The sequence below is a fragment of the Coturnix japonica genome, chromosome 2 (assembly GCF_054131305.1).
Source record: "Coturnix japonica strain WE chromosome 2, WE-NBRP24, whole genome shotgun sequence".
Classification (NCBI taxonomy): domain Eukaryota; kingdom Metazoa; phylum Chordata; class Aves; order Galliformes; family Phasianidae; genus Coturnix; species Coturnix japonica.
This window is the reverse complement of record NC_140664.1, coordinates 11,992,067-12,012,562: the sequence shown is the minus strand read 5'-3', so window position 1 is coordinate 12,012,562 and position 20,496 is coordinate 11,992,067. Positions and strand designations below refer to the sequence as shown.

Genomic DNA, 20,496 nt, shown 5'->3' with positions numbered 1-20,496 from the left:
CTGTTCATTATGTTAGAAGCAGTTTTTGGCTGAGTGCCTGTTCCCAAACCTTGCGTATCCGGGCAAAGGAGAGGAAGCAGAATGCAGGAAGTGTCTGGGACACCGTGTCTGTGGTGGCTGAGACAGAGGAAATACACAGGTCTCACTTTTCTGCTGCCCGTGGCTTTGAAGGACGCAGGCAGAGAGTGTCTTTCTGAGAGCGAGACATTGGCACAGATCTGAGGGAGCTAAGTCTGCTCTAGGGACCAGCAGCACCACATGGCATACAGGGTTGGCGTGCTCCTCTTCCGAGCCCACAGCAGGGACAGGAGAGGGACAGGATGTTTGGATATGAATGTCCAAGGCACACTGCAGATGGCTCTGCTCAGATTTCAGGCCCACCAAACACCTCTATCCTTTTCTCTTTCCAGTGTCCAACAAGCACCATTTTATGGACAGCAACTTGCTCTACCAGTGCAGGATGAATTTCCGCCGGCGGCGGCGGCTGATGGAGCTGCTCACCGAGAAGTCTCGCCTGGTGCCAGAAAGCCACGACAGCCCCTTTTGCCTGCGCAAGCAGAACCATGACAACAGAAAGCACACCAGTTTTCTGTCAGGTGACTCATCAGCTACACTGCTCTCTGTAGAGTGACTGCATGGGGCATTAAACATCCTCCAGCATCCTTTTGGTGCGAGGGGTTTCACTGTTAACCTAAAAACAGTCATCTATCCCTGTCTGCAGGGATCATCTCAGTTTACCCAATCTCTAGCTCTTGGCATAGCTTTCACTCTGGTATCAATAGCAGATCAAAAATCAGTGTCTGTGAACAAATGGAATGCGTTAAAATCCCCACAAGCCCAAAGTAATTTGCCCTGTATATTCTGTGCTGGTTTTGTGAAAAATAAGGGGAGGGAGTCCTGCAGTGTTTGCTTCACAGGAACATCAAACAGGAGCTGGAAGAATAAGTGGGAAGTGGAATAATTTTTTCTGTATATTGAAATGCTATGTAAGCTAAGGTGTAACAATAAGCTTGTGTAAGCTAAGGTGTTAACGATATTCATGCAGACCTTTCTACGTATAGCACGTTGACCCCTTGAGAAGGTGAAAGCGTGGCTTATTGCTGATGTTTTAAAGAATCCAAAGAACTGTGTTCAGTAATTGACACCGGCGTTTTTGCAGTGAGCCCCACCAAGGAGATAAAGATCGTGTCGGCAGTGCGGAGGAGCAGCATGAGCAGCTGTGGCAGCAGTGGGTACTTCAGCAGCAGCCCCACGCTCAGCAGCAGCCCCCCGGTGCTCTGCAACCCCAAGTCTGGTAAGCACCAGCATCAGCTTCTGATACACAGAAGATGGGTGCAGGCATTTGTTTGGGAGAAGGGGATGTGAGGAATGCTCAGCGTCTCATTTAACTTTATCTTTTCAAGGGTAGATTAAAAATTCACTGCATCATGAGTTTGGGGGGGGGGCTATTAGCATCACCCAGCCTTGCTGAATGCAAGCCAGACGTCTGCCTCCTGTAATCTCAGCACCAAGCCCATAATTGTGTCTGGAGCTGCAGTTTATCTCCTAGGAGGACACGCAGCCAGAGAGCCAGCTTCGCTTCTGCACTGCCAAGCCCTCGGCCAACCCAAACCTCCTCCTTGAAACATTCTTTTGGCATAAGTCATGGGAGTATTTAACTGTCCAGTGGCCGCAGGAGCTGTTATGGAATAACACAGCTCAGAACACAACAGCATCTAGAGCTGGAGGAAGCGTTGTTAGTGCCTGTCTGATGCCATTGCAACACCTTCATTAATTAGGTCTTACACAGGTCTGTTTGGGAAGGTAGTAGTAGTGGTGAGGTTTGCTTTCTTTTTGAAAGGATTTTCTACCCCACACAGGAAGGTTAAATGTGCCCATTCTTCCACAGCCTGGTTAAAATTGTTTCTCATTGTACATCTGTGAAGGGGAAAACAGACTGCAATAGATATTGTTTCAGCCCCTGTATTTCCCTCAGAAGGAGCCCTGAGGTTCCAAGCCCATGCTCCCCTTTGTGCTCACTGCTAGTTTGGATTCAGTATGATTGTCCCTGTTCTGCTCTGAGTGGAAGCAAGCATACAACTGGTGGGCAGGAGGTCATTTTGAGGCTTGTTGTGTGTTTGGATGTGGGGACACTTATGTCATTGCATGAGGCATTTGGAGGTTGGTCTGTCCTACAGGAGGTGGGAAGGCAGGGATGTTGCACAGGCAGATGTATGCAGTGCAGCTGGCTGCTGCATCACTGCCAGAGGTATGGGGAGCATTGTGCACACAGAAAGGCTTCGGTAGACGCCTTCAAAGGAGTGCTGCCATTTAAAGCCAGTGCTAACTGTAAGCTGCTGCTGGGCATTCATTGCCACCTTCTCATGTGTTTGTCCCTCTATTAAAAGTGCCACAGCATTATGTCTTGGCAAAATATCTCTCAGGTATGTTACCCAGAAATGCTCTGACAGTGTTGGTAGTCCTGAACCCTTTGGCTCCAGTACACCATTAATTACAGCCTGGAAACATTTCTGGGATAGATAAAGCAGCATTCATGCACACTCCATAAGTGTGTGCAAAATCTGAAGCATGTCAGCTATTCCATTCACTTACAGTTTAATTATATGTGAAGTGTCAACCCATGAGTTGTGAGAACAAGTTTATTTTAATGCAACTGATTATACAACACTGGAAGAAAAAGAAGAAGCTGATGCTGCCCTTTCATAAAATATTGTTTGTTTGTTTTTAAACACAATCTGCCTTAGGGTAATTCCTCTTGCAGCACAAGTACAGATCCACACATCACCTCGCATAGGTTAGCATAAGGTTGCAGATGTAAATAGAAAACAGAGGTGTCTTGTCAGATGAGTTCATTGAAGGAAAATCCTTTTAAAGAAGCAGGCCATGACTTGACCAGTCATGTAGGAAAACAATTACCAAACAAGATTTCTGAAGGTATAATGAAGGGAGGCATGCAAGGGTGTCCTGTGTGAATGGTTTATCTGAAGCTGATTTGTTGACTGAGGACAGTCATCCAGGCTTTTTAAGTTGAACGGACATGCTTTGTAAATTGTCAGTGGCTCAATGACCACTTGCCAAAATCCATGGGAAAGAAGAAAATGACGTATTGGTTTGTACATAATAGTTCTTCCTACTTCCATGAGCATCACTAAGAAACTCAAGAATGTCTCAGAATACAATCTGGGAGAAATTTTAACTTTGATCTGTGGCTTAAGAGGCAGACATCATCAAAATCATTAATTACTATTGAAAAGCAGTCCTTATTTGGAAGGTGAGGTAGGCAAATACAGTAAACTATATATATCTTTCCGTTGCCTTCCATCTTGTAAAGCATGTACAGACAGAAAGATACGCAGAATGGTATTCATTTGGTTTGACAGAACTTTATAATTAGTTTATTCATGCCAGGGAGGTTGGCCAGTTTTCTAATGCTCGTGGATGTGTTCAGTGGATGCTGATTGCAGACAACAAAGTTTGTTGCCCGAACATCCCTGTTTTCCAAAGATCTCATCATTAGTGCTTAGAGTTATTTTGTGGACTTTTCCTTGGCTCCTCTGCTTCTTTCAAGTAAGACTGCAAGAACTGAAGTTTGTATGGGATGTGGGACAGAAGGACAAGATGTTCCAACACTGTGTGTTATTTATTAGGAGAGGCTCCAGATGAATGCTTATATTGAATATTTATTTATGTATCCCTACAGTATTAAAGAGACCGGTGACTGCTGATGAGCTTTTGATGCCCGGAGCTCCATACGTCAGAAAAACTTTTACAGTATGTCTCTGGTCTTTGTTTCTGTGTGTTGCCTGAGGTAATCCAAACAGACATTTTCTGAAGGGATAATTAGTGCTTATTTGCACTTGCTAAGTTTGTACTTTTAAGTCCCAAAATCCGTTATCAGTACTACCACACAGTTCGTGTCTGATTCTGTACTTGTTTATCCTGTCTTTATGTTATTGCAGTGCTGCTGACTTGAATGGGTTGTGAAATTACATAAAGACACATAAAGTCATTGGAAGGCGCTGCATTTTGCAGCCTCCTAGTTCAACAAAGGAAAAGTTTGTTGAAAGGAAAAGGCATAGCGCCTTTCCCATATCTTATAAGAGACTGTACACAGTCTTTGATAAAATATTATCATACAGTGTCCAGTAAAAAGGAGTTGTCTTGATTTCAGATGTATCACAGTGCTAGTAGTGCTCACCTCTTTCTTTTCTCTTTCAAGATCGTTGGTGATGCAGTTGGCTGGGGCTTCGTGGTGCGAGGCAGCAAGCCATGCCACATTCAGGCTGTGGACCCGAGCGGGCCAGCGGCTGCAGCTGGCATGAAGGTGCGTGCTCAAAGAGGGATGCTTTACTGTGATGTTTGGGCTTCTTGGGGAAGGTCTTGGGCTGCCTGTACTTGGACAGTGGGAGGTACTCTTGTTTCCTGGGCTGAGTGCCTTTCAGATGTGTTTATAATCATTCATTTCAGTTGCCTTTCACCCTCTTCCTCCTTCATTTTTTCTGTCCTTGAGGTTCTTCATAGAATCACAGAATGGTTTGGGTTGGATGGGTCTCTAAAATCAGCTAGTTCCACCCATCTGCTGTGGGCAGGGATGACTTTCAGTAGAACAGGAACTTCCAGTGGCATTCAAAGCCAGGCTGGACCAGGCTCTGAGCAAGCTGATCTAGCTGTGGATGTTCCTGTTCATTGCAGGGCAGTTGGACTAGATGACTTGTAATTATCTCTTTCAAATCCATGGATTCTATGATTCTATGAAAATAATTGCTACACCTACTCCAGTGTCCAGGCTGCAAATGAGCAGCTTATATCATGTTTTCTAGCATCATAAAACCAAAAATGAAGGTTTCACATGAACTCTATGAGTAGCTCAGTTTCCCCTTAATTTTATCCTGCCTTCTAATCCATCTCCTCATCTCTCTCACTCATGTATTCCCACCCATTTGGCATATGCTTCCTGATCTGCTTATTGCACAGTGCTGGATGCACCATAGCATCCTCTGCAAACAATACACAATAGGAGTTTCTCCTCTTTGGGTGCTGATTTTTTTTATGAAACTTGCAAGAATGTTCTGTCTTTGAAGATTTTACTTCTCTTGAATTAGGGCAGCCAAAACCCTTGCTACAGGCAGCACCTGACACATTCTGCTGGCAAACAGCTCAGTTCGTAAGGGAACTGGATTTTTCAATATGTTTTATAAAATACATACATTAAACATGCATTTGGAATTTTCATATGAGGAATATTGCTTTTGAAAAGTAATTTTGCCTAAAATATACAGGGATTAAATTTAAAAATGGTACATGTTTTCATGTGTGTGTTCTAGGTTCTTAAATTGGGAGTATTAGTAATTTACAGCATCTTCTAGGCTTAGAATTAGGAGCTAGCACTAGATTAGGTCTGCTCTGAAACTTGGCTCATAAAAATAACACTTAGGTGTTATGCCTTAGGTGTAATCCTAGAGATTTTGCTTCTGAACTTTGCAGTTTAGAGCTACATTTAGAGCTGAATGTAGTTACTGAACCTTGGAGGTGTTCAAGAAACAGCTGTTGTACTAAGGGATGTGGTTTAAAAGGAAAATATTAGTGGTAGGTGAACAATTGGGCTGGCTGATCTTGGAGATCTTCCCTAACCTTGGTGATTCTATGATTCTATGATAGTGGGGTTTGGGTTTGTTTTTGCCTTTGGTTTTGTGGTTTACCCGATTCACTCACAACAGCAAGAATGTAGAAGACTGCCCTGTCCTGGTGGGAGTAAATGGTGTTTTAGAAAGTAAAACTGGAATAAATCACCCTGATTTTGCCCGAAGGGTCTATCTGGTTATTTACAAAGCTTCTATCTTTGTGTAAATATATATATATTTCTTGAAGTGTTCCAATGGCAGTGAGTATGTAAATTATAGTTTGGTATGTGATTTATTTATTTTTTTAAATCTGTGTCTCTTAATCCATCTGTTCATAGTACTCTTCAATCTGGCAGGTTTAAAGGAGTCATATGATCATGACAGCTCCTTGAACATAAAACTTCCACTGGATGGAAGCTGCAGGTGGGGTAGTTTGAAGACAGGCAGTTGGGCACAGTAACTCCTGGTGGCCTGGAGTAGGAGGCTTTTGTCTGCCAGCCTGCTCAGAGTATGGCACCAAAGAAGCTCTAACACGGAAAGTTGGCTATGATGAAAGGGCAAGAATTTGAAGAAGAGCCAAGTCTTGGCATTACAGTTTGTAGAAAAGTTTTTGGCAGTAGCAACAGGGTTTTTCCTCCTAAGGAGATGAATCCAGGAAGCATCTTTGTTTGTAAAGCCTGTGATTTTTTACTTATCTCTCTTGGATAGCATTATATTCCTGTCTTTGCATTATGCTGGACACAGTGTTCTGAGGGGACTGCTGCCTGCCATCTCACTGTACCATCTCACTTTGAGCACTTCAAAATCCACTGTATGTTATATAAAGCAGTAACTGTTCCTATATTAATCTACCTGAAGGACTCCGTGGTGTCCTGCTTTCAGTCTGTGCTTGGATGGGATCCTGGCCTGTGCCAAAGCTCCATGAATGGAGAACATCAGCAGAAATTTCAATGAGATTGGGTTGGAACACATGGCCACAAGCAATGATCTTGAGGTCCACATTGGGCAGAGTGGCTGGGATGCCTGGGTCTCCATGATCATAGAATCATCAAATCACAGAATATCCCAAGTTGGAAGGGTCCCATAAGGGTCATCGAGTCCAACTCCTTGCTCCATACAGGACCACCCAAAAACAGAATCACAGAGTATCCTGAGCTGGAAGGGACCCACAATACGTGTGTTGGTGTGGAAGCACTCACCACCACATTACAGCCTCTTCAGCAGCACTGCTAAGGCAATTTAACACTGAGAAAATTACAAGCACAGCCTACTGAAGAGGTGTGAGCAGATATTAGCTTCGTGATGTCAAGCCTTGACACCTCTTCTGGGCCTGTAAAGTGGGACTGCCATTTACAGCTTGAGTTTACAAGTTTGAAGCAGTACAAATAATTTAATAAATATATTGTCAATTATCTTTATAAAAGTATTTTTAGACCTGATCTGCTGAATTGCTGTTGCCTGTGGCAGCGTTGGAGGAGTTTAATGGCTGTAAGCGCATTAGTGAGCAGAAGCTGGAGGCGATATGGGGCTATGAAAAGAATCAGTGTTGCAATGCACACGTCCAAGTTATTTGTAGCTCTGTTTTACTGTCTGCTGTCGTCAGCAGACTGAGAAGGGAAGACAGGAAAAGCAGGGGTTTGAAGTTCTGAGGTTGCTTTAATGTTCCCAATTGGCTGGCTGCAAAATTCAGGTCTCCGCTAAATATTGCCAGTTGTTGGCAGGAAAATTCTTGTCCTCCTTTTCTCACTTTAATTCTTTAAGCTAATCTCTGGTTTTGAAGTTCAAGTATTTTTGAAAGGCTACACAGTCATCAAACTGATGACTGAAGTTGTATGTTACATGTTGTTATTTGGCCTGACATCGTCGCAGCAGTGCAAGCTGTGAAGCAGCCCAACCTTGGTGGGAGGCCTAGGAAAAAGTCAAGTTTACTGTTAACTTTGCTGATGGTCTGTTCATCCTTTTGGCTGGAGAAATCACTGACCCACTGTAACCTTCGCAGAACACTAAAGAGTATCCAGTTGCTTAGATTGATAATAAACAAATAATGTTTATAGACGTTACACATAAGGTTTTTGAATCACATAGAGTTCCAATGGCCACTCAATCTTTTTTACCCTACTCTAGTTCGTCCTTTCTGTTAGTAGAAGGAGGCTTTGGCATGCATGTATTGGTTGGTCACCAATAGTACTTAGGGGGTTTTGGGACACAGCCGGGATCATTTCAGTCTGGTGCTGTTCTGCTGCTGATCTTTAAAAGCTGGCACAGTGAGGAGGTCAGTCTCATAAATTTTAGTCTGTGCCATCATCCTTTACATTCTCAAATGATTATTTCAAGGCCAGGTTCTCAGATGAATTCACTGGCAGGCTAAGAGCCAAATCTCAAGTGCTATTGAGTAACCTCTGTTTCGTAGAATGTAATTGCTATCAGGGTCTGTTGGGGCCATGAAGTCCAGTACTCAGGTAGGCACTGCTTGATTACTGTTTAGAATCCAGATACTGCCATGGTCAAAAAACCCACAGGTTGCTCTGAAAGTAATATCTTCTGTTTCTTTCCATGGAAATGACAACAGATAGAAAAAGAACACTGCGTGGTAGAGTAAATTCTCAGCTATAAAAATCTATTTTTCAATATAGCCACCACTGTTAGTTGTGCATTTTCACCATTGATACAGTCTGCATGTTGCACTCGTAACTGCACCTGCGGAGGTAACTCACTGTTGCTGTCATTAGTGCTGAAATGCACCACCCACCTGCATCACTGTGCTCATATCCACTGTTTGGTCTCCATAAATGTCCAGCAAACAAACACTGATAAATGTCAATGGGTGCTCTTTTTTTCCACATGGAGGAATTCAGTGAAATCCCTTTGCATTATATGCTATTTCATGCCAGATGCCATTTTGTCAGCTGACCCTCATGCTGCCATGTGACATAACAACAAAATGTAATTGAACACTGGGGGGAAGGTTCAGCCTCTATTGCTATACCATCAATATCTGTCTCTGACGTTGTGGACCAATACAATAAAATAGGAGGCATTGCTTTCAGAGCAGTCCTGATATTACAGGCCTGCAACCAAAAGAACTGACAGTTCTTTTGTAAGGTGCTGACTTCGAGATGACTCAAAAGCATGTAGCATCAGAGGAACTGCCAATGTCTTCTATTCCTGCAATAGCAAGAAGCTTGAACTGTGAAATTCTCAGCAGGTTGAATGATTTCTGGGCTGCCAGAGAAACACAAAATCCGCTCCATGATCCTTGCCAGTCTGACCTCAGACTGAAGCAGTGGTGGCTCAGCTTTTTGACAAGATCACCAGCCTAAAAATTCTAAAAATTGGCAATGTGTGTTCCCCATGGAAAAAAAAATAGCCCATCTCTGGCTGTGGCCAATCTCCAGTGTTATATAGAATAGTGGGAAAAGTGGAAAAGAACAGATATCACAGTGAGAAAATTCTTCATAACTCCTGAAGGCAGCCTGGTGGGAGCTTGAAATTAGAGACTTCTGTAAGGATGGTACAATGAACGTGCCTCCAATTTAAACCTCTCCATAAAACCCAGGAGAGGAAGAATACCTTGTTATTTGTTGCCGTGGCTCTAACCCCTTAAGCACCAGGAAGATGCTTCAGTGCTAATTTAAGGTATCCAAAGGGTGCTTCTGCTATCTCATGTGACTGAGCTTTAAACGAGAAGATGATTTGGATAAATATTTATACTGTGCACTAGCATATGGTGTTGTTGAAGCAGATGCAATTCAGTCTAAGAATTCTTATCTTATCCCAACTTGTTACTGGTTGTAGAAAAGCATAAATTACATAAGTTGCCATCTGTTTTCAATTACAGCATGAAAACACTGAGGCAGGTTGGTATTTTCCTTCAGCGGTTTTATCAGCTAGCTGCTGACTTTGATAATTACGTTAGAGTGCGTTCAGAATGAGTGTATTTAGTAATGTGAACACTCAAAAAAAGCTGCTGACAAACTGCTTTCATAACTTGTCCATAAATAGAGAAGAATCAGAGCTAAATGTGCACGTGATGAGTGCCACTTCTGTAGTGCTTGAAAATAGATGTGTAAGTAAGTTTCAAATGTCTCCCTAAGTGACTGTGTTAATTTTTGATCATATGTAGTTATAAACTATAACAGAAAGGTCTGTTGTCTTCCATGTAGAAGCTTTATCAAAGCACCTGGTAAGAATATAATGGTCAACATTTTGGATGCTCTTCTTCCACCACTCAGTCTTTAGCAAAAATCCACTCTAAAATAAAGGAAAATGCAGTGAGACAGCTGTGTTAGTAACATGATGATTCAAGAGAAGTCGAAAGAGATCACATGTTTGTGAATCTGAAAATACTCAACTCTGCCATCAACATGAAAAACGGGCTAGTGGCATGTTGTTCTTTACAACAGCATGTGTAGCAGTCACCCTGCTTTCCTAATCAATGCATGAATCAGTGCCTGGATTTTCTTACTCTGTGCCTTCCTCAGTTTGGTCTGTGTGCATCATGTGCTGAAGATAAAAGCTGGTGAGCTGAGCTGGTGCATCTGTAATTATCTCCAAGTTTCCATCTCCAGGGGGTGTATTTTGTTAGCCTAAAGAAGTAGTTCCCATTATTTTTACTGACCTCTTTCCAATAGGTTGGGTCTTCCCTAAAGCCCTGATAATCTAACTGTGCTGGGATTGTTGCCTTGTAGAAGTATGATGGCAGTTCTCTTACTGAGAAGCACATCTTAACATTGCATTGTGTGTTCAAGGAAATAACACGAGCCTCAAGAGATCTTGACCCGTATTAGTCACTTTGGAGAGACTGTTAATGTCCTATAAGAATTAAGGCAATGGGAATTACTATGTAAAATATCAAGGGAGGACTTGGTTTAGTTTTTTTTTTCAGTACAAATTTCACCTTTAACAGTGAATTTCCTTTTTCCCCCCTAACTTACAGGTTTAGTACTGGCTTACCCCAGGTATGAATTTTGGCCTGTAGACATCATGAAATGGTATTACATTTTCAATAACTCCGTGATTTTTTTTCTGAAGACTCTTTTAACATGGAGAGAGAGTTTCACTAGGTAATAAAATAAGATTCCTTTTCCTTGCAACAGCTGAAACTTTATGCAAAATATGGAAACTTTCATAATATCGCAGAGGTTTTTTTCTACCTCAACACTGGTGGAGTTAGTGTTAGCATTGACTGTGTTCGTAGGCCAGTCACCTAAACCTCTGTTGGGCAACAAGTGACCTACTGTACTTGCATCTGCACATTGGCTTCTTTTTTATCAGCAAATAACAGTTTGGAAAGAAAAAAAAATATGTATACTTTCATAATTGGGGGTCAGTGTATTTGCTAAATTTAGTCACATTCATACAAAGTAGGTTTAAGAAACCTTTTTTTAAGTAAGTGGAGTCTTATGGCAGGATAAGCTAGGTATCTGAACACCATGCATTTATGAAAGTGCTTTCTTGATTGTTTCTGAAGTCTTACAGCTGTAGCCATTCAGACAGAGAGAAAGCAGCCTTGGTTTCAGCTGCACAGTGAAACAGTGCTGTGCTTGTGTTTTGATACAGCTTTCAAATTCCAGCAGGGTCTATAGCCCATTTAATGGTGAGATTTAGTGCCAGCCAGAACAGCTGTGATCTTACCCTTGCTGGAGCCTTCTTAGGATCTTGCAGATCACTCCTGGATAGCCAAGGCTCTCTGAGGAGTGGACTTATCTCAAAAGCTTAGACCACTAATGGGTTTCTGCAGACTGGCTAAATTCTGAAAGAAAGGGCTTCATAAAGTCTATAAAAAGACATAAAATAAGAGCCCAGTACAGCAAAATGTTGGCTTTTAAGCTCCTTTTGCTCTCATAGTAAAGAGCAGTTTATTGGGTGTGATGGGGATACCCATTCCCATTGGAGCTTTGAAGAGGTCCTCAGATGATGGTGAACTGACTGTGCCCATTGCAGTGATTGTGCCTGGCTGATTTGCGGTGCGCAGGCACCTTCCTCACCTTTCTCCCCGTGCTTTTTTGTCCCTCTTCATGACACAAGCTGGCTTCCTTTATTGCTGTAAGCAAATGATTAGGGAAACATGTTGCATTAAAGCCGGGGCTCTGTTTAGCTAGTCGAACACATGGAGAAACAATTGCACCGTTGTCCATGAAAACAGAGAGCAGCTGTTTGCCTCAAATGGCGCCGACCACTCGTGTTCACTGCAGTCTCACTAAAGGAGGGTGCTACAGATGCCCAACAGATCAGGCCGCCCTTCCACTCCTTTGAGTGAGACTGGGATCTATTTTTGTTTAATTAATATGGGCCCTAAACCGGCTACACTCAGTCTAACATTTGGTCCAACTACGTTTGACTTTGCAAGAAAATTGATATATAAAGTTCTTAACTCATCAGTGTTTTTTTTTTCTTTTAGCTCTGTAGCTTGTCCGTACTGTACCTCAAGTAGAAGTGTAGATGTCAGAGAAAAAAGAGGACTAAAGGGTCAAGAAAAGCATTGAAAAAGCTATTTCGAAGCTAAGACATCCTAATGCAGTGTTTCACCCAGACCCGCCTTCAGCTGTTTGAGTTATTTAACATTTTCATGGCTGGTCTGGTAAAAATGTTCATGAAGTTAAGGATGCCGGTTTGCTTTGCTGCTGCAGTTCTGTCCATCTCAGTTTCACTCATGGGGATGTTCTGCTTGTTCTCAGGTTGGGTTGGTTGTTTGCCACCACTGTCCAGTTGGGGCCACTGATTAGACTCTGATGATTTGCACTTAAATTAGTTTTTATGTCAACATTGTTTATTTTCTCATGTTTTATATGAGCTGGGAATACAATAAAAAATCAGGCCCTTTTTTCTGTTTCCATAAAGAACATTACGCTTTCTGTAAACATCCCACTAGAGCAATTCATCCATAGGTAGCCTGTGGTGAAGCTTTGCTCAAGCAAACCATCCTTACCAGACAGCAGCCACAGATGGAGATGCAGAATCAGAGTTACACGGTTCTGTTTGCAGTGCTGTAATGAGATTGGTTTTCTCTACCATGTGCCATCCCATGCTCTGCTGGTAACCAGTTTCTTCCCTAGTGCTGGGACAGAAGGCCAACTTAACACTGGGGTAAGGACTGGAGAAGAAATGTGTCTCTAGAGAGAAAATCCTGTGTTTATGCAAGCCCTGGCCACTTGCCTGCTCCCACACAACCCACTCTACAGCCAATTGCACATTTGCTAGAGATATTTGCAGAGCGGAGCACACAGCTGCAATTTGTTCTGTTTCATGCCACAGCCTCAGCTATGGACATGGCGCTGTTTTTTAACCTTCTGATGTCATGCAGTCATATCTGAAATGTTAGCATCCAGCTTTGATTGTCTAATTCTAGCAAGAATGTATGAATTCCTAAGAGGAAAAAAGAAAAAAAAAAAAAAAAAAAAAAGGCAGAAATCTAAATGCAGGCATAGGACCTATGATTTCCATCTCTTTTCCTAATTCCTGTGTCACAACGGAGAGGTTAGTGTGTGCAATACATCAGTGCCATCTGTGTTTGGTTATTGAAGAGGTGAGTCGTGCTGGTGCTCTTCCACGGTGGCAAACTCTGTATCTCCGCAGGCTGGGCTGTTTGCTGCACACAGGTATTCCTGTGCTTAATGGCAAAGGAAGAGCACCTGTACCAGCGCCTATGAAGCCCACCCCACATGCTCTACCATTGCTACATGGCCTCAGACTTCCTTGGAGTTACTTCTTCTGCATTAGCACCTATCCACCATTGGTTTCATTGGTTCTCTAATCCTTAAATAAAAGAAGTCTTTTTCTTTGGTGATGTTACCACATGTGTTTTGTGTACTAAACCCTGGCTGTGTGTTGGGAGGTGATAATAGAGTAATAAGCTCAAATCTACTGACTCATGGCAATCCTGCATGTTATCTGCCTGTAAGTAACTGCTTTTCAATGGTGAATGCAATAAGAAGTGAAAATAGTGTTGCATCTTGTTCCCCCATGACAAAATATTAGCTTTAGATAGCCCTGACTTTTCCTCATTTCACAACTCTTTCATATTTCGTATCTAAATCTGATTTAAAGCACACAGCTTGTTTTCCATCTGCTTGCTCAGGAGCATGGGCAGGAGGCGGAGATGGGAGCTCCCAGCATCGCTGGTGGAGCTGGGGCATCTCAAGGGAGGGAAAATCACATTTCAGGCACAGCTCTAACTTTGAAGTGCTGAAAACCTGGTTGTCCCCTTCTGCCTCGCTGAAGGCTGAAATGCTGAATTCCAGATGTTGTGTGCTCATAGCAGTGAAGTGCTCCTGCTGAAATCTGTCAGCAAAACAACAAGAGCCAAAGAAGATCTGTTGCCTTTTTTTATTCAAGTGAAGTAAAGAATGTATTTTCTTTTTTACTTAGCTTTCTCCTTCTCGGGTTCAGCAGATTAGCAGTAATTGTGGGCAATAGCCTTTGGTGTACAACAGGAATCAGCCAGGAAGGCTTCTACCTTAGAATTGGGCTTGAAGTTATTAAAAGTGACTGAGAAGTGTCAAGAGCTTGATTTGATGGGCGTCTTGCCTAAGACATCCCCATGCTCCTGGCCATTGCAAAACGTTGCTCCTTCAGCCACAATTTGTTTAAGTGCCAGTAATGAACATCATGTCCATTGATGGCATGGACTGGTGACTACAGAGACAAGTAGTGAGCTGGGCTCACCTACAGATTGCACATAGTTAATGCATGGCTTTCCCAGTAACACACGGAGAATTATTCTTCTGGAAGATCACAGCCAGTTGCAGAATACCATCATGAAACAATTATGAGCTTGAGCTGCTCAAACTGGCCAGCTGATCCCGGTCCCTATAGGATTAGCAGGACAAGAAAAAAATAAAGCATTTATTTATAGTTATAGAGGATATCTCTATAATAGGAATTTAAGCTGGCTATTTCTTAAATGGATATGATTTTAACTTCCTTTAGCAAGAAGAAAAGCATATCCACCTCCACTGGACTAATTTTGTTTTTTCTTTCTGAAATAGTTACATTGTAAATTCTGCTATCAATTTTATTCTGTAAAATTGTCAAAATACACTTTTCTTCAGACAGCTCTGAAATAAGTTATATTTAGAAGCTTTTATTTTAGTTCTTAGGAAAATTGCTTCAGAATTTTCCAGGCTTGAAAATAACTCCTACATTTGCCTGAATTCATCATTTGTATTTGATGTAAGTAAGGTTTCAAAAACAACTCCAAACCCAACACAATTTTCCATGTTTTTTGGGAATGGTTCATGTCAAAGCTGTCTGTGTGGCGCTGCTGTCACCTCAGATCATAAGAAGAAATAATAATGAAGCAAGCATGTCCTGAGCTATCTGACACGGAAATCAGTGTGCTTACAGATCATGAGTGGAGTGTTAAATCTGATATGATGTACAGTTAATATGACTGTAACCACAGTCTTATCTGACTGATTTGAGATATGCTAACACTCTGTCAGTGGACTCTGTCTGGCTGATACTTGCTTTGCAGATGCACTCACTGAATCTGTACAATTAAAAAGCATTTTTTAGCCAAATTTCGAGTTCTTCACGATCTTAGGAACATGGTGTAGTGGGCAATATTGGTAGCAAGTGGACATTTGGACTTGATGATTTTAGAGGTCTTTTTCATCCTTTATGATTCTATGATCTTTCACAATGCCCTCTAATTGTACAAAGTAATAAAGGATTTTGGCAAGGATTTTTCTTCAGGTCCAGAAATCAAGGCCTAGCTCCACAAGGACAGAGAACCAAATCCTAACCACAAACAGCCCCTGAATATCTGGGGATCTAGGTGACTGCTGGTCTTAAGATAATATCCCAGTAGCATTTATAAATATTAGGGTCATCCTGAGGGGATTCATACTGCTGGGGGTGGTTGTATGCCAGGGTGGGAAACAGAAGTAGTTAACAATAAAGATTTATTAATGTAAAATTTTATTTTAAAATATTAAGTCTTTTCATTTCAGTGTTACCTAACATAGTTTAACCATTATTGCTTATCTCTTTTTTTTTTTTTTTTTTTTTTTGGTATCATTACATCCTGAGCAACCAAATGGTTGGAATTTACTCCAGGCTTTGTCATTTCTTGAAGTCTGAGGGATAAAAATGGATGCTTATCTCTCATCAGGCTCCTTGGAGAGCTGTGTGGAAATGAGCAATAAAAGGCTCTCTGAGACTCTTTTAACTTCAGTTTGCCATCTATTACAGTTACTGATGTGTGGAAACCAACAGAGAAACTGTATGTTTGTAGTTACAAAGCCCTTAGCAGCTGTAGTTATGAGCTGAGCACTTAGAGCTTTGTGAAATGTGTTTTTAAAAATGGCAGCATTAAATCATTGAGATTTTGTAAACTGGCCGCCTTATGAGAATTCCTGGGATAATATGTAGGTTGCCATATTCAGCTTGACTGGGTATCACTGCTTTTATATCTCCACCAAGAGAGCAGCACTCTGTGATGTCTTGCTTGGGGCAGCACTTGTGATACCCAACGTGTATGAAGCCGTGCTGGATTCCATTTCCCATCCTGGATGCTGCACTAGATGGACAGCTAAGATGAGAGAACACAATGGGCTGAGTTGAGGACACTGCTTCCTTCCCTCATCCTTAAAGGGCTGAGGATTATGAAAACCTCTGTCCTTGTCCTGGCTGTAGGACCTAGCAAATGGCTCCACATTTTGTCTGCTGAGTGAAATGGAATGTGAAAATACAGCCTTTGAGAAGAGGTGAAATAATGGCCATGGAGAGAGCTTTCTGCCCTGAGGGTGACAAGCTCTTTATCTCATGTAATTTTAGGACAGATGAACTGTCTTCTATTCCTTTGCCTCCTTTCTACATTTCTCATCTGACTTGGGTGGACTTTTTTGCATCTAAACCTATCTGTTAAAAGTGGTGAACCTACGAGTAACTGCTACTTGGATCCAGGGCAAAGGATGGTATGAAGAACAGTGTTCTCAGGCCCTGCAGCCCACTGCCATGCTACTGTTAGGAGCATCCACTGAAAAAAACACATTGGGAATGCAGGCGTGTCAACTCTTGTCTTGTGCAACTCTTTGGCACATGGATGGCTGTTCTCTGCTGCAGTGCCCATCTGTGTTTATACAGTTGCAGCCCTGGTGTGAGACTTGGGCTTGTCTGGAAGGTCTGTTCCACTGCCAAGAACCTTCCTGAGGGCCCCTGAATGCCCCGCATAGGATCCAGAGTGCAGATGTATCCATCACACGTCTGTGTGCCTGTCCCTGGCCAAACACAAGTCCCACGCATTAGGATTCTGGTAACTCGAGAAGTCTGAGAATAGGCAGCAGCAAAACAAACAAGAACCACTCAACTTCCAAAACCTGCATTAAGCCAGAAGAGACGATGTTATTTCTGCAGGTCTGTTTTAAATCAAACAAAATATTGTTTGGGAGCCAGAGCTATAATTCAATAAAACTTGATACAATCTTGGAAAGACATCCCAAAGCATTAGGAAATACTGCTGGGAGCTGAGACACCTATGTGTATTGCAAGAATTTGCATTTTAAGCTAAATAGGTGTATCTCAAATGCTAATTGAGGCACCCTGAAGAGGGTTGCCTCTTCAATCAAAAACCTTAAAATTCAGAAAACTTTGTCTGCATGCAAAATCTGAAGTGTTTTCCCAGAGCTGTTTGCAGCTGAAATAGCATGGGAGTGAATAGGAAAGATTCAGCCATATTGCCATGGAAGTGTTCAAGTGGTAGAACTGACTGCAATACTCTGGTGCTTGTTGAGGCTACCAGGAAGGTGGACTTCCCCATCTTCAGCTCTGCTGAGCAGTTCTGAGTTTGATGGGGTGAGATGCAAAACAGAGGTGTGCCAAACCTTCGGGGGCTGCTGCTGCTGTCCCTGTGGCTTAAAGGAGCAGAGAGTAAAAGCAACAGTAGCCCTTCTGATGGAACATGATATTTTTTACTTGGTCTTGCTTCCTTTATAATTTTCCCTAAATGGAACATTGATAACTGCATCCTGTTCATTTTGCAGAAATACAAGTTGAGTTTCACCACATTAAATCCCCTTTTCTTGTGGAGGAAGGTAGCTAATGCACAGAAGTTAAATGAGATGATGTGAGTAAGTCTGGCTTAGGGCTAGCATCTAAGGTGGCAGAGCTGTTTCCCACCCCTCCTGCACTCATTCCTGTGTTGCATTTCTTTCTAAATATAAAAAGTTAAAATATAAAATAAAAGAACTTCTACAGTGACATGCTGTTAATGACTTCATTCAGGCTCGAGATCGGTTATGATTAAGATAATCTTCTATGGAATGTATTGTTTTCATTGAAACATCAGGATGATATTATTGTTTGCTTCAGGCTCTTTATTTTTAATCATTAAAAACACAAATCCTGACTTCACACACTTTCGACCTTCTAAACAAATACTGCGATATTATGATTAGAGCCAGGAAAGGCTCAGTGTTTTTTAGGAGTAAGTTTGGATATCTTCCTTTTCCTTTATGCCTTTTTTACAGTATTGGTGTCTGGGGAGGAATATCTCCTGAAAATGATGGTAGCATTTTAATCCATCTTACTACTGACTTGTTTTCCATGGTATTATGACCTGGGATCCGATCCCTTTGGGTTCAGCATGTACTGGTGGAGGATCTGGGGCAGTCTGGTGACCCAGGCTTTGCTCTGGTCCTGTATTCATGGTGATTATCACAGACTGTCCAAATCATTTCAAACTAGAGGCAGCAGCCTGTTTGCAGTGGCCAGAGCTGTCTTGTCCTATATTGTTTGCATAGCACAATTGAAATTGTGATGTTAACACCCAAAAAAAAAGAAAACAACAACAAAAAAAACACCACAATGATGTAAGACTTCAAAAGCCACAGCATTCAAAGCTGCAGTAATATCAAAAGAAAAGAAAAAAAGATAGAAGGAAAGAAGGAAAATGGACTCGTCAAAATAGGGAATGTGTTTTTCTTAAGAGTACTGAATAGGACACCACGAAGAGTTATGGGGATTTTTGGGTGTAAGGCTGACGTGTTGTTAAGTAAACTGACACAGAAAGCGAAACGTGCAACTTTTGCTACTTGTCTCTCTCTGCAGGTTTGTCAATTTGTCGTCTCCGTCAACGGTCTGAACGTTCTCCATGTGGACTACAGGACAGTGAGCAACCTCATCCTGACAGGCCCACGAACGATTGTCATGGAAGTGATGGAAGAAGTAGAGTCCTGAGAAGAAGGGATCTCTTACTGGGACGCTTTTGTGGGAAAACAGCCAATCACGAGGCAGCATGACACACAGAGGCACCACTTTCTGTGTCCAAGTAGATGATTTTGCTTTTGGGGAAGGGGGGTTCTCTTTCATTTAACAATAATAGCACTGGTTATTATGCTGAGAAGTAAGCAATAGATACCAGCGTGTTTTCACTAAGAACTTCTCTTTGCTTGTCAAAGACAAAGGAAAGGCCCTTGGGTTGTCTCTCCAGCCAAGTCTGCATCCGTCAGAGTGGTTTCCCACCTAAGAGGCCGTGCAGATTTCCTCACAGTCCACCACTGGATCAAACACTTCAGGAGATGAAAGAACCACATACACTGTGAGCCAGGATGTCACAGACGGCGTGCGGGACATATTGACGTGGGTAAACATCCTCTGGTCGTGGAGAGCTGACTGACTGCTGGCTTTATTGCCACCGAACACAAAGGAGCTGTGAAACAAATGTGTTCGTGGTCTGTAGAGGATACTATGGGGTGGATGTTTGGGCCTGATAGAGCAGAGTGATTATTCTAAAAGAAAAAGACAACGCCATGCAAGTGTGAGAACATGTGCTGCTTTTACAAAGTAAAGCAATCTGGCCTTTGAAAATCAGGCAATTTGTGTAGATGCTGAAGCACAGATGCAGGTACTCAACTACAAAGTGTTGCTTTTTGTTTGTTTTCGTATACAGAAAGGAAAGGTTTCTCAGTCTCATTGTTTGTCACTTTGGAGAATTTTCAGACACCTTTATTCCTAGAAGAAGAATATTTAGTGGGGAGAGGTGGGAAGTTCACAGTGTTAGCATTAGCAATGACATATCCAGGTGCTCCATAGAGAAACTTCACTTCAAATTGAAGCAATGTACATGAATGTACATTAAGCTCATTAGCACTTTCAAATCATCAATGTTCTGCAAGCTACAAACTTGCCACATAAGTTGCATTTGACACTATTACTAATAGAAAAAATAGTATTTAACTGACTCTTACTCATTTGTAAAATGTAGGATTTCTTTGTTGATGATTTTATGGAACAAATCTTTAAAAAGATAATAATATATAAAAATTCTATATTCTGCTGACCGAGGTGACTTCTTAGCCCTGTGGTGATTGGACTCCATGGACATTCTTTGGTCTTTGAGCTGAATATGTACATCCTTGTCCACACAATTCTGGGTATACATTGCAATCTTTCTCTGCTGTCTAAATTTTGCAATTGAAGCTTGAACTTCTATGTAAGTATACCAAAAATCCTTCATCTTTGGGATGGGGAAAGTATTTTTCCCTCAATTAATTTTGAAATATGTTTTATATTAAAGATTGTTCTCACTGAATACATTGCTCCTGCAGTATGTTTTTCACTCACTCAAACACTTCTATGTATTACTTTGTAGATACAGTATGTCTTCAAAACTACATACATTTGCAGCTTTGTAGGTAGAAGTCCATGTATTCTTTGTTTCAGGTGTAGTATAGCCAGGGTTGATTTTTAACCAGGGAACCTTCTCATATTCCATTAATGTGTCCCCTTGCAGGGAGTTATATGAATGAAACCACTGGGTTGATACTAACCAGGCACAAATATGCTTGGAAGGTTCTTCCAAGTTGTCATTTAGTGCAGCAGTTGTTTATTCTTAATGCACGCCCAAAATTGTCGTACACATTGTATAATCCTT

At 41.8% G+C, this 20,496-nt stretch overlaps 1 protein-coding gene across 3 annotated transcripts in view; it reads left to right on the top strand.

Annotated features, from left to right (window-relative positions):
* The window catches only part of DEPTOR (DEP domain containing MTOR interacting protein), a 63,435-nt gene extending 43,281 nt beyond the window's left edge, over window positions 1–20,154 (top strand). For all 3 annotated transcript variants that reach the window (XM_015856230.3, XM_015856229.3, XM_085539359.1), the window contains 5 exons: window positions 411–596; window positions 1,160–1,294; window positions 3,701–3,771; window positions 4,220–4,324; window positions 18,672–20,154. In XM_015856230.3, coding sequence (XP_015711716.1) covers window positions 411–596; window positions 1,160–1,294; window positions 3,701–3,771; window positions 4,220–4,324; window positions 18,672–18,800 — 626 coding nt within the window. In that variant the 3' untranslated portion in view covers window positions 18,801–20,154. The remainder of the gene's footprint in view (window positions 1–410; window positions 597–1,159; window positions 1,295–3,700; window positions 3,772–4,219; window positions 4,325–18,671) is intronic.
* Window positions 20,155–20,496: the final 342 nt, after the last annotated feature.